Below are 15,366 nucleotides of genomic sequence, written 5' to 3' on the forward strand. Positions count from 1 at the left end.
GTGTATGTGTGTGTGTTTATGTTTGTCTATATTTGTATGTGAGATTTGTAGTATTAGAAACTGCTTTAAATATGTTTTTTTATTTAATATTTATAAACTTTTTATTAGCATACTTTATGATGAACATATACACACATATATATATATATAGATTAATATATGTAGATGTACATATACATATATAAATTTGTAAACTTCCTAAAATTAATATTTTGGGTTTTTTTTTTAGTTTTTTCAAATGATTCTTTTGTTATTTGCTTTTAGTTTTTTGTACAAGTTAAAAATTATTTTTTATAAATATTATTTTCGTTTTGGATTGTGGCATATACATATATGTATATATATATAAATGTATATATATATATTTTATGTATATAAATATCTATATATATTTGCAATAAAATTCACTATATAAGTATATTTTTATATAGTTACCGATGCTTTATTCAGATTTTTAGATGCTTAAGTGCTAATACTCTTGCTTCGAAGTTGCAATTGTTGCTTTGCTTTGAAAGTCTGAAATGTTAATTCATTTATTAGGTGTTCGAGTTTTTGTTTATGTTTTTAATAATAATATTTACTATATATGTAGATATATATATATGTATATCTATATATATAAATATTTGTTATATAAAGACGACAAAATGATGCTTTGAACTTTTTAACTTGTTGTCCCAACGAAATGGATCTCAATTTATGTTTTCATTAACTTTTTCATTAATTTGTTATTGTTAGCTATGAAATGTTGTTTTTTTTTTTGTTTTGTTTTTAGAACTGTGAATTAGTTTTTATTAATTTTTAATGTTTTATATTTTAAAAAGGGTCTTTTTTTAATATTATTTATGATATGACGCGCTGGCTTTTGTGGGGCAATCGGCAAGTTTTGTTCAAAAGGATAAGTAATCGAACTATTTTACAACACTAACATAAAGTAATGAAAATTGTGTCCCCACAGCGCTAATCAGCTAAATATATGTATATATAATATATTCGCCCACCCGCCATAAAATGGTCTACATATTGCAATTTTCTTTTTTTTTATTTTGTGTTTTTTTTTTACCTTTTAAATTTTGCTTAAATTTTTCTCACTTGAAATTTATCATTTACGAGTTTTAACAAATTTACTTCATTTCTTTTAAATTTTTTTGTTTGTTTGTTGTTGCTTTATCACTCATTTTCTTCGTTGATCCTGATATATACATACATATATATACATATCTATATATATCTGTTTAGCATATATGTATATGTATAGTTAATATTTTAATATTTAAATGTTAAAAAAAAAAAATTATTAGCTAGCGCAAAAAAAAAAAAGAAAAAATAATATATTTATATATAAATTCCTTTAAATTTGTTGTTGATGTTTTTTTTTTTTTTTTGTATTTATGAGAGAATGCAGCGCCCGAGAGAAGACGAAAGACGTGTGGAGTAGGGTGTTGGGGGGGTGGAGAGGGGGAAAGAGATATGTATGTGTAGAATCAACTAGCCATAGCTGACATGGCCATGATCATGCTCCTGTGCCAGATCCTGCTGCTGTTGATCCTGCTGCTGTTGATCCTGCTGCTGTTGCTGCTGCTGCTGTGGATGTTGCTGCTGTGGATGTTGCTGCTGCAACTGTGGCGGCTGTGGCGAGCGTCCGCTGCTGGCGCTGCTGCCGCCACTGCCGCCGGAGCTGCTGCAGTACTGGAACAGCAGATTCTACACCATATTCGCATACTTATCCTGCGGCGACATGTAGTCGAGGCTGTTCTGTGAGAATGCCTGCGCCGACACCGTGCCGGTGAACGATGGCGATGGTGAGAGTCCAAAATTGGATGCCGTATAGCCGGAATGTCCCATATTATAGTTGACCTGATTCTGATTGCTAAAGTATTCCATTTGGGAATAATAGCTGGGCGCCTGGGCATAATTGTTGGGATATTGCTGGTACTGATTGTGCCAGAAATTGTACGAGTCGTGATTGGACATGTACGCCGAGTGGGCCGAATGATGAGCCGATGCCGATTGCGCGGATTGGGCTGCATGGGCGGCAGCCGCTGCCGACTGCGGTGACATGGGCGTAATGGGCGGAGAGGGTGTCGTAATGCTGCTGCTGCTGTCCATGGGCGTGATGTTGCCGCCGGGCTGCAGCAGACGCGGATTGCTGCCGGCTGCCGTGCCATAGATGCTATGATGATGATGCGCTCCAGCGCCAATATCGCCACCAGCGTCCTTCAATGTGTCGTAGGGCGAGCGCAGAGCATCGCCAGAGACGCCAACGCCAACGCCGACGCCGACGCCAACGCCCAAGCCACCGCCAACACCACCGCCAACACCGCCACCGCCAACACCACCGCCACCGCCGCCGCCATAGCCGCCGGATAGATGCTCCTTCTTGCAGACAATGCTCACCGGACTGACCGACGTGGCCGGCGTCGGCAGCAGCGGCGACGAGTTCTGATGCGCTGCGGTTACATTCAATGCGGCTGCCGCTGCGGCGGCTGAGATGTGGGCGTGGCTGGCGCTGCTGCTGCCGGGCGTTGAGCCACCAGCACCACCACCATTGTTATTATTGTTATTGTTGTTGTTGTTGTTGTTGTTGCTGTTGTTGGCACCACCGGCACCGGCATTGAGGAAGGAACTGTGATGTGACTTTATCGACTGCGCCGCCGCAACGGCAGCAGCGCTGGCAGCGGCGGCAGCAGAGCTGCTTCCATTGCCGCTCGCATTGCTCGAGCTGCTCTGACCGTTACCGCTTTGTTTCTGGCTTGATTTGTTGGCGCTGTTGTTGCTGTTGTTGTTGTTACTGCTGGAACTGTTGTTGTTGTTGTTGCTGCTGCTGTTGCTGTTGTTGTTGTTGCGTCCACCACTTGCCGAGCTGCTGCAACTGCCGCTGCCACCGCTGGCATTCTTCGAGCTGCTCAAACTGTTCGACTGCTGCTGCTGTTGCAACTGTTGGCGACACTTGGCCCGCCGATTCTTGAACCACACCTGCAACACAAAAAAAAACACGAATTCATTGCATTAGTTTAACTCGAAAAAATTTAATTAAATGATATTTTTCATTGCTAACATACATAAAATAAATATAAGTTTTCATCATAACAATTTCATTAACAATTTCATTGCATTAGTTTAACTCGGAAACAACAAATGAATTGTTGGGTTTCATTACTAACATATATAAAATAATTATAAGTTTTCATCATAAAAATTTCATTAACAATTTCATTGCATTAGCTTAACTCGATTAAATCAAATTCATTGCTAGGTTTCATTACTAACATATATAAAATAATTATAAGTTTTCATCATAACAATTTCATTGTATTTGTTTAACTCGAAAAAATCTAATTAATTGATATTTTTCATTACTAACATACATAAAATAATTATAAGTTTTCATCATAACAATTTTATTAACATTTTCATTGCATTAGATTAACTCAAATAAATCAAGTTTAATCATAGGCTTCATTAAAACATACATAAAATAATTATAAGTTTTCATCATAACAATTTCATTAACAAGTTCATTGCATTAGTTTAACTCGTAAAAATCAAATTAATTGTTGGGTTTCATTACTAACATTTATAAAATAATTATAAGTTTTCATCATTACAATTTCATTGTATTTGTTTAACTCGAATAAATCAAATTAATTGTTAGGATTTATTATAAACACTTATAAAATGAATTATCACTTTTCACCATAACCAACTCATAGGAAAATAAAATTATTTAATTGTTTTCGTTCAAGCCATTTGATACTCGAATTTAAATAAAAAACTGAAAGTCATTTCCTGTATATTTTAGTGCGATAAGCTGTATCAGCAAATATTTTGATTTGGTCAGTAAATTATTAAATTATGTGCTTCAACTAATTTAGTTATCAATGCTATAAAACTTTGATTTGAAAAAATGTTTATGATTTATGATTATACTTTTAATGGGAAATGCCATTTAATTTAATATCTTCTTATTATAGAAAATAGTACACTCAAGTACTTTTTTATTTGAATTTAGTTTAATTTTATTTTTGCTTTAAATTGTATTTATTTGCATTTATATGAAAAGAATGCTTCAGAAACATTTTTCCAATTAAAATAGGCAATTACTAAAATTTCACTATTTTATTAAAAAAGATTTGTATATAATTTCAAGTTTCATAAGAATTAATTTTCTTTAACCGTATTTATTTATAAGTTTAAATATGCTATAAATATTTGCTGAATTAAGTATGCAATTTTTCAGCTTATTTTTTTGTAATTGTTTGCTTATGATAAAAATCGATCGTTCAAAAAAACAAATATAAAATATTCAATTCAAAATATAAGCAATAATTAAAATTGTATTTATTGAAAATGATTTGTATATTAATACAAAATTTATTTTAACTATGTTTCTTGTTATGTTTATGCTTTTGTCATAGATATTTGCCTGACAAATTTAGCGACTTTTTAAGATTTTTTTAAATTGATTGTTTATGCTAAAAATCGATAGTTCAAGTATCAAACATCAAATTGTCACGTGTAAGCGACAATTATTTGCTTAGTCAAGTGTGTGTGTGTGCCGCAAAGTGTGTGTGTGTGTGTGTTTGTGGCCAACGGCTGCAAAATTTTCCCACATCAATTAGTTTTCTGGGCTGGCAATGAATAAATTATATCAACTGTTTGACAAGGGGGCATTGCTAAATGGGCGGGGCAGCTCACAGCTCACAGCTCACAACTCAACACAACAAGTGCAAAAAGTCACGCGCTTCGCCGTCGGCCAAAAATAAAGTTACATCAACAGCCGACGGCCGAGGCAGACAGACGGAGAGTCCGAAAATTGACTCGATTATGTGTGTCCCCCGCTCATTGCCACTGCCACTGGCAGCCCCTTCCTTGTGAAAGCGACCACATCCCGCTGACTGAAGACAACAATAAACAGGCCATAAAGCGGCACATTCGAGCGCAAGGAATTCACTTAGCCTTGTTTGTTATGCTTAAGGGGCTGCAAACAATCCGCTAAGTGCAGGCAACGTAGCACCCAAGTACCCAACTTTGTTTCCGTTTCCGTCTCCACATCACCATCTCAATTCCAATTCCGATTCCGTTTCCAATCCCATATTCAACCCTAGATTCACCCACATCGGAGGCAAGCGAATTGTTGTTTCAGTGATTTGTTATTTGGGGTTGGTGTTGCTTGCTAATGGCTTGTGCTTTGGTAAACAGCAGAATTTATTACCGTGCCACCAACTCTCCTGCCCTCCTCTCCCCTCTCAGCCACCCGCTCTCTCTACACCCTTCTTGATAAAGAACTAGCTGGCATATTTCCCAAAGTTAACACTTGCCACGCGGCGGCTGTGGCCACTCGAGCGTTTCATTGCAGACGTAACGGGCAGGGGGATGACCAGGGAGCAGCGGGGAGCGGGGAGAGTGGAGAGAAGTAAGGTTGATTCCTCTTGAAGGGGGCGTGCCGTGCCACGCACTTGATGACACAAAAAAAAAGAGCATTAAACAAGGCGTATCAAATTTCATTATTTGTCAGCACCACACAGAACGCCCCCTTCCACCCTCCACCTTCCTCTTCACTCGCCGCCTGTGGACCCTGCTCTAAATTCAAATTCAATTTCAATTTCCAATTGAATTTTGCATTTTGGAAAATCTGCTTTGTGATTTGACTTTGACGAATACACAAATTCCATCCTGTTCTCTTCCACCTTCCTTCTTCCTTCTGCCCACAACTTCTTCAACTTTTTTCCGCATTCTTTGTTCTTTCTGTTGTTTTCGTTTTTTACTTTTGAAATCGTTTAATGAGCTGCACAAATTTCATAATATGCATTTAGCCTGGGAAATTTTGCAAGTTTTAGCAGAAAAATGTGAAAAATCATTTGGAGTAGAACAAAATAAAAAAAGGAAAATAAAGAAAAGATAAAGATATGAGATTCGATTCGATTGCAGCTCTAATGAACTTTGTCAGACATCAAAGCGATTTCTTGAGTCGTTGCTCCGGCGGAATACCCATAATTATAATGTTAATGAATAGCTTGATTTTCATTGATGTCGATTTCCACAAATCTAATGACAATTTGCATTTCACGGATAGCCGCAATTGCGGTTTGTTCGACTGGATAATGCGAGACTTTCTAAACGACTTTGTCCTAAATTCTTTCAAGTAGTATACAAATAATTGATTTTGAGTAATATTTGAGAATGTTTTTGCAGAGTTCTTTTTGGAAATGTAATGTAACGGTTTGAGCAGTCTGAGCATTGTGAGCAAGAGCTTACCCCCCGCTGGATGAAATGATTTATTTATTTTATATGATCACTTTTATAAGGTTTAATCTAAATAATTCTAAGCAAATACAGATATGTGGAAATCAGTAGATTATGCTTATTAAAAAATTTTACTTTCGTTTAAGTTGAAAACTAGAAGTAACTCCCAAAAATAAATTATATGACTACTACTAGTATAACTACGTTAAAATCCTTATAGAAAACTTTGCTATCCTTTTTTTTCTTGATCAAACTATAAATGGTTACAGGCCCTTATAAATGATTTTAATCAACTTAACTTTATCAATTTATACCCCATTTTTATTATTTTTAAGATTAATGTGGGATTTATAGTTTTTCAATGCATAGCTCAATTCGCATTTGGGCTTAACTTGAACACAAATTTATATCAAACTGTACCGGGGGAAATATGTTGTAAAAATTACATTAACCAATTGAAAATAATGCGCGACTTTGCATAATAAATAATAAATCAATGCGCATTGAATTTTTTGTGCCTTTAGATGCACATCTAAAAGGCATAAGAGTGAAGTGAGAGTGGGGAAAGAGAGGAAGAGTGTGAGAGTGTGAGAGAGAGATAGTGAACTCTGTTTCAATCTGGTTGTAGAAAGAGAAAAGCGACTGAAAAGCGAATGTTAATCCGCAATGGGAAAATTAATTTTATAAAACAGCTGTGCGTGTTACACACACACACACACACAGGCAGATACCCACACATATACACATACGTATAAATTTATATATCGAGATTGTATGAGAGCGAAAAGTGGCAACAAACTTTTCAGTCAAATCCTGTGCCACATCCTGTGTCCTATCATGCGGCAGCGTCAACGAGTGACAACGAGACAAATCCTTTTTACAACAACAACCACAGCAACAACAACAACAACCAGACGAACGCTGCAGGGTTGGAGGTGTAAATGTTTAGGGGGAAAATATAGGAAAATGCCTAGCAAAGAGTTACGTCTCTTCTGCTGCTTCTCCCTCTTTCTCTCTCTATCGCTATCGACTAGGTGCCTGGATAAACTAAAAATGGCTGCCTTTTGTATTTGTTGTTGTTGCAACCGCGAAACTCAGCGGCTGCTGCTGCTGCTGCTGTTTCTTCTACTCCCTTCAACCCTCCCCGCTGGCTAAAATCGAACAGCTGAAACGGAGGTGACAATGGTTAAGGCGTAGGATAAAATAGGGGTTGGGTAAGCCGTAGGGGTAGGGGTAGGAGTAGACTAGGGGAGTCAGCTCAGCTCCTGCTTCTGTGATTTATGATTGCGATGGCAGCCCTCAGAGAGCCCACAACGTGCCCCTGTTCCCTGTTCCCTTCTCCCCTTCTGCCCTTCTGCCCTTGCTTGGAATAACGAATGAAAACATTAGGGCGTAAATGTTTGCTCTGTTCTGGTGCAGATAAGCTGCGTAAAATTATTACGTTATTTGTATTGGTTGCAATCAACGCCCACCCTCCCCCTTCCCCTCCCACACACACACACACACACACACACACAAGCACAACTGTGTCGACTGTGCCCAGTTCAACCACCAGTTTGGTACCACTGTGCGTGCGCTGCCATAAAGATGCCTATCATTCAATTAATATTCGCCAGGCCAAGCCAACTTTAGCAGTCGTTAATTTTTTGCCATTTGTGAAAAAATACAAAAAAAATATGATTATTTACGAGTATGAGTACGAAGCGCCCACACTTCTGTTTGTGCCACTCGTGACTCGTGACTCGTGTGGTAGGTGGAGCCTTGGGGCAAAGCTGCCAACGTGGCAGCACCAACTAGTTTCTCCCTCTTCCCACTTCCCACTTGCCACCTTCTGCAGCTCGTCCGCTCATTCGACTGATTGCTAATTGAGTTGCTTGGCTTCCTTGGGCTTCCAGACAGTTGCATGCAACACTCGATTTTCTTGTCGCCTTGTTGCCACTTTTTTTTTCTTTTCTTTTCTTTTTTTTTTATATATATTTTTCTGCTTTATCTATTCACTGTTTCGGGGGCTTTTACGGCACTTTTCTAGCTGCCGCTGTAATTCAATATGCGCCACGTATACGAAGCATTTGTATGTTAGGTAGGCAGCACAGTGGGTCAAAACATTGCAAAAGCTAAGCATTAAAAATTAAAAGTGCGTGAATCGTTGATTTTTGCACAAATATTAAATGTATTCAATAAAAATTTAATATTCAAACATTTAACAAATCACATTTTTCAGCTGTTTAATTTGTCTTTTTTCATTATTTAAAATGAAAGAAGTTGAAGAAAGATATCAAATTTTTGATTTATACATAAAGTATAAAGAAAAGATGCATTTAAATCAGCGTTGGTCAAAAGTTGTATAAAGATTTAAATTATCTAAATCAAACTGTCATTTAATTAAAATAAGTAACATTTTTTTATGTATTTTTATTCTTATAAATACAACGAGTTTACCTATAGCTTAGGTAAATATTTTTATTGATTTAACTTGCCAATAAAATGTTTGTAAAAAAAATACAATTTGTTTTTCTTTTGACTTTAAAAAAATTGCAATCAATTTATAAATTGTTTTAGACAGCTTTGCACCACTGTGCGAGCTATGATAGAAACTAAAACTAGCCGCAACAGTAACAGGATGACTTATAAAAAGAAAAGTAGATGAGAATGGGAAGAACAAAAAACGACAAGACACGCGCACATGTGTGTGTGTGTGTGTGAGTGTGTGTGAGTGTGTGTGTGAGGAAAATCTATACAATTGCCAATGCTCTTTTTGCCCCCACGCATTCTCCCTCTCTCTTTCCCACTCTTTCTCTCTCCCTCTCTCTCTCTTTTGCTACGTCACACGCTGCGTGTGCATTACTAAAATCAATTGTCTAAAAAACGTAACGAGCAACTTGACCAGAGACAGAAAACAGAGAAACAGAGAAACAGAGAAGACAGTGAACAGAAAAGACAAAACAGAAATGCAGTTTTTCCCATTCCATAGAATATTTTGGCATTTAGCCATATGCAAGTTGTCCTTTACAGTCGGTCCTGACTGTAGACAGACTGTAGTGACAGTGTTACGTGTCGTTTTTCACTTGGCCCGACCACTGCAGGGGCTTCGACCTGGGCCAACGACCGGAAAAGTTGAGGACCAGACAAATGCGACAAATGGGACAAATGGGACAGTTGTAATGTCATGTCACGTCCTTAAATTACAAGCACAGCACAAATAAAAAGGCAAACAAATCACAACTGATCGATATACCTATATATATATATATGTATATGTACACATCTAGATGCGGCTGTATTTGCTTTAGACATTAGGTGACAATCGGCAAAAATGATCCTCAGGCAAACTCAATTTCGCATTTTCAATTTCGTTAGCGTTTTTCGAAACATTGTCAGCAGTTTCTTGGCCATTTGGCAGTTTGCCGACGGCGCTAGCAACTTGTTTGCTTAGGCAACATTTGGCTGTCAACACACACACAACACACACACAGAGAGAGACAGGAAATGTTGCTGGCACCTAAGTAAACAACGCGATCTCTGCATCCTTGCACCTCAGAGTCGAGCACAAATTGAGTTGTCGTTGTCGTTGTTGTTGTTGGTCACAGTTGTGCCCCGAAAAATTAGCGCAAATTATGCGCAGCTAATGCGAAAAGTAAACTCAAATAGCAGTTAACGTGTCCTTGCCCCTCATTGTGTCCTCATCCTGTCCCGTCCTCATCCTGTCCCATTTATGCCAACCCTCCGCGTAAATGATTCACAGCAAATGCCTTGTGCAAATATAAAAAAGTCGACACTCATCGTTCTTATTTTATACGGCTGTTTTTTGGGGCGCATTTCCCATTAAAATGATGCCAAACATTTCCCTCTTCGTCCTCAACTTTTAGCCTCTTTTGAGACTGTATCTAATGCCTGCACTTTCTATTTGCATAGCGATTTTCCTTAGTAAAAGTCATGAGTTCAGTACAGCCACATATGCCACGCCCACACCAGCTACACACACACACACACACACACACAGAGACAGAAAAGAGAGAGACAATCTGTTGGGTGTTTGTAATTTGTTTGTTTTATGGATTTGGCAAGTTTGATTTCCGAGGGCGTCTTTCGACTCGACATATGCTTAATTAAACAATTGCCACTGAATCTTTGCAGTGCAAACACGACTTAAACAGATAAGCACACACACACACTCACGCACACTCACGCACACTCACACATGTGTGTAAAGGCGTTGAAACATTCTTAATCGAAGTCAAGCAGGTGTCAGGTCAAGTAATTGACTTTATTTTGTTATTCAGACTAAACTTCAATTTGTTTAATTGCATTTTCTTAATAAAAACGTTAAAACAACTTTGAAATCGAAATCTGAGCTAAAGAATTCCTCCAAGTGCAATTTCCATATTGACCAAATGACACCTTCAAAAAGTGTTAACTTTATCTCTTTGAAAAAAATGATAGACAAACTTGAATAACTTGATTTCTTCAGCAAATGCAGCAATCAACATTAAATTCAAATATGAATTCTCTCTAATCAAATTATGGTAATTAACTTAAGAGTTCAATGAAATGATTCTAATTGTATTTGTCATTTGGAAATGAAATGATTTTTGGTTATTAAATATTCATTTATTTATTATACTGAAACGATTATTTCAAATCATTTGTTTTACATTTACCAACTAGTTGATGATTTTAATCAAGATTATTATTTGTTAATAGAACACATTTTGTTCTATCTGTCGAATGAGTATATTTCATATGAAACGAATGTCATTTGTCATTCTCAACGAATGTGTCGAATGCATTTATAAATAACTTGAATATGTCTTAACTTTAGATAGAGACATCAAATTACGAGCATTTATCTAATGCTAGTTAAAGATATACTAAGTACAAAATTCAACAAATTAATATCACATCAAGTGAGTATGTAATGATTTAATGAATATTTATGAAATCAGCTAATAAATTGCATAAGTATGCCAAGTTATTGTTTAAATTAAATTATATATTGTTTGTATTGAATCTAAACAATAGTGAGAATTTTATAAATTTGAATTAAGTTTAATTCAATGCAAACTATTAACTGGAAAGTTGATTGTTCTAGTCAATCAAATAAAATATGTAAGTCAACTATTTTCGGGAACTGTCTGTTAAATGTTTTAGCTCTACAAATATAGGACGGATAATAAGAAGATCTTTGGGAATCATGACCTGAAATAATTATAATTTGCAATGCAAGCTTTCAACTCGAAAATAATGCTAATGAATTAATAAAACTAGGAATATCAATTCAACTATGATGAAGCTTCAATTAGACAAAAAACAATGGAATCGTATTATGATCTCTGCGATCACTATGATCGTTGTGACTATTTAAATATGCAATTAGTTGAATTTAAACTTAAATTGAATTAATTGATTTGCTTACCTGTACTCTGGACTCGGGCAGATTGATCTTCATGGCGACCTCCTCACGCATGAAGATGTCCGGGTAACGGGTCTTGCCGAAAAGCGCCTCCAGAACATCGAGCTGGGCGCGTGTGAATGTTGTTCTTTCGCGCCGTTGTTTTCTCGTGTTGACGCCTGCAAATTGTGGAATGAAATCACCAAAAAAAAAAAAAAAAAAAAAAACAAAATTAATTAGTTAAATTCCATTTGGAAGGATGCAATGCCTAAGCGAAATGTGCTGAAAGTCAACTCATACATATATAAGATATGAGTGTATAATTCATTGAAGATTGCGCATACGCCGCGTGGGCAAACATCACTTTAATTAAGATGCGCACGATGGCTACAACATTCCCAGTGTTTTTTCCCATTATTATTTTGCTGCCGCTCGTGGTAGGCGAACCGTTAGCAACCCCCGTTAAAAATGCCACCCCTAAAAAGCATGCTCAGCATTGAACCAACCCCGCAGCATAAAAACCCAAAGTTCTATGTGCATAAGTCTGTGTATATAACATACATTTGAACATGCATATATACTAGGTATATAATAATGTATGTGTGTGTGTGTGTGTGTGTGTGTGTGTGTGTGTGTGTGTGCTAAGCCGCAGCATTGTTTGTTTTTGCCGGGGCAGCCGTTGTCGGTGCGTGTCTGTGTCCCAAATATTCAGAGAGAGCACCCCTTTTTGAATGCCTTTTCAATTCAAACGTGCCTCTTGTGCCCGTCTGCCCGTCAGCCCGTCTCCCCCCCACCACTGTACACCTCCCTCCACCCCATCCATAACTTGTGCTAGCTATAGCTATGCCCGTCTCTGTCTAACGCACTGTTCGACTGTTGGCTCTATCAAAAATTAATGAGTTAGTCATTTTGGTCATGAATTTATAAATTGAATAAAAACTTCACTTCACTTGGCTTGAGCGTTGTCGTTTTGCCTTTGCAGCTGCCGCTTTTCGTTTCATTTTTTTTTTTTTTTTGCTTTCAAAATGGTCGCCATGTTGTGCCACAGTTGTTGTTGTTGTTGTTGTCGTTTTCGTTGTTGCTTTAAAACAAAATTAATTGCAATTTGTAGTTTGCTACGTTTCGTTTGCCTTTTGCCCGCACACAAAACCAAGCAAACCAAAAACCATTTTTTATTTATATAAAAATATGTTTAGTGTCCAAAACCTTGGAGTCAAATGCTATGAGGGCTGTTTAATAAACTGCACCTCTATTCAACGATTTTATTTTCATATTTTTTTATAGCTATTTTTATTTTATCATAAAAGTCTCTCGCTTTCCTGGAAGTGTCTTTTAAGAATGTTCAAAGCTATCTTCAAGCTCTGAATCTCTCTTTGATCAAGCAACTAGACCAAGGCTGGTCTTAGAAGAGATCGCTCAAGTATTAGGTGATTTTATAACTATAATCTTTTTAATTGTTATATTTCGTTTTTCTATTCAATTCAATTTTCCAAACCTATCAAATAAATATTTAAATCTATTAGAATATTCTAACTTTAGTTTCGACATTTTTCTACTAAAAAATATGAAATTATACTCTTTGAGATTAAAAGCCTTTGGCAAATAGAAATACACTATTACATTGAAATTAAATAAATAAATGAATACATAAAAAACATTTGAACTCAATTAAAATGTGTTAATGAAATCAAAATAAACTCAACTACAATTCATAATTTATATTGATTATAAACTCGCTGAAACTCAATGCGTAATTTCTGTAACTCAATTAAAATTATTTTGAAATTTTTTTAACTATTCTTTGCTGCTGATTTTGTGTTATGTAATTTGTCAGGCAACTCGACGGCTGGCAATTGCCTTATATAATGATAATATGACAATATCATCAATCGCAATATTCTGCTATAACTTGGGCTTATTACAAGCCCACAAATAAATTGATTACATGCGATTGCTCGTATTATGTCTTATGTCTCGTCTGTCTGCCTTTTTTTCAGCTTTCTGCTTGTTAAATATATTTTTCTTTATTAACTTATATATATTTTTTTTTTCTTTTGGCTGGTAAGTCTTTTGTTGGCTCACAAGTTTGTATATACTCGAAAATATATTTTTCTTTTTCTGCTTTATTTTTTTTTTTTTTTGTTTTGTTGGGTGCTTTTGGCATTTTGTAGCATTTTTGTCAGGTTTTTGTCATTTGCAGCGTCACCGAAATGAGACAAAACTGGAACCCAAAACTCGACTCATGCGATCCCAGAGCTGAGCTACAGATACAGATACAACTTCAGCTTCAGCATCAGCTTTGGCTCATTATTCATTTTGACAATTTAACTGATAATGATGCAATCGATGCGAAACGGCATTGAAAAGCATTTTGTGCGACAACTGAGCTGCACATCCACAGCCACAATCCTCACCCCGAAACTGAATTCATGCCCAATCCCTTACCCAATCCCCAACCCATTCCCATTGCCAGTTTCAATTCCCTTTACCAATGCTCCCAACGTCATTCGGTGCATGCAAATTGAGTTATCAGCCAAAGCGGCCCATATATCATTTATCATATATGTATATATATGTAAATATATATCTATGTTCATCATCATTTAAAAGTGATGTTTGCGGAACGCTTTCAACTTCAACTTTCAGCACATTGTTTTCGCTCAGCTTGAGACTTTGCTCGATTAATTCTTACGTGTGTGTGGTTACCAAAATTGTTATTGCGATATTTACCCCACATACCTTGGGAGAACCCAACGGCCTCCAGACCGTGTGGCAGGCCGAAGGGACCCAACGATGGCATCGGCATGCCCGGCGGCAGCGGACCATGTGGCACCGAGTGGTGCGGATGTGGTCCGCCATAGCTGTGCGGATGTGGGCCCAAATCGCCGGATTTGAGAAAGCCCGCCGCCATTAAGGCTTCCGTTGAGTGCAGCGCCACGTTGATGCTGTTTATTATGTCCTCGGTGATCCTTCAATTCTCTAACTGACTTACTGCTGCACAGCTTTTCACTCACACTCTATCTCGCTCTCTTGCTCTCACTCAATGGTAGTGCTCCTGCTCCAACTCCTGACGCCGTTTTAATTGCCACTTACAATTTGATGTTTGTACTGTAATTATATAAAATTAAGATAATGATGGTTAGTGTTGGGAATTCAATAAAAATATAGTTATTCATTTTGTAAATTATTTTAGCCTATTATTCAGTGTTACTCATAACAAAAGACATATTTTAAATATTTTTATAGCATAAGATTTAATTAATTATTGTTAGTCCTTTCAGTAAACGCAATAAAAAAATTAAATGTATAAAAAAAGGTTTTTTTTTTTAAATTTAGTAATATTAAATAATTGCTAATTAATTTAATATAATACTCTATTCTATAAATATCAATTGCCCTACACTGATCAAAAGAAAGAGGAAAATATTCGTCTTAAATTTCTATATATTTTCAAAAATAGATGGCATTAAGATACAAATTAAAAAAATAAATAAATTTATGTTTTTTTGTTATTTTTGAGACAACAATCTGAGTCTTTAACCCCACATTGTAAACTGTTTGAAACTTGAGGAGTTGTTATTGGTCGGCAGCGTTGCCAGACTGTTGGCATGCGCCACTGCTTGAATTTGGGCCAGATGTGTTATTAATTTACGTGTGCGCGTAAGCATGTAATTTGCGACTGCGACGCTGACTGCGACTGCGACTGCGACGTCGACTGAGACTGTGCTTCT

The 15,366-nt window shown here is 36.6% G+C and overlaps 1 protein-coding gene across 3 annotated transcripts; it reads right to left on the reverse strand.

Moving 5' to 3' along the window:
- Nucleotides 1–1,704: 1,704 nt before the first annotated feature.
- LOC117790341 (homeotic protein ocelliless) lies at nt 1,705–14,546 on the reverse strand. 3 transcript variants are annotated; one of them, XM_034629782.1, is made up of 3 exons: nt 14,375–14,546; nt 11,660–11,814; nt 1,705–2,976 (listed from the first exon to the last, which is right to left on the reverse strand). In XM_034629782.1, exons 1-3 carry the CDS (start codon nt 14,544–14,546, stop codon nt 1,705–1,707), a joined length of 1,599 nt encoding a protein of 532 aa, XP_034485673.1. The 3 variants fall into 3 exon arrangements, with proteins under 3 accessions (XP_034485673.1, XP_034485664.1, XP_034485655.1); XM_034629773.1 differs by having other exon boundaries at nt 14,366–14,546; XM_034629764.1 differs by having other exon boundaries at nt 11,660–11,817; nt 14,357–14,546.
- Nucleotides 14,547–15,366: the final 820 nt, after the last annotated feature.

Source organism: Drosophila innubila, chromosome X, assembly GCF_004354385.1.
Source record: "Drosophila innubila isolate TH190305 chromosome X, UK_Dinn_1.0, whole genome shotgun sequence".
NCBI lineage: Eukaryota > Metazoa > Arthropoda > Insecta > Diptera > Drosophilidae > Drosophila > Drosophila innubila.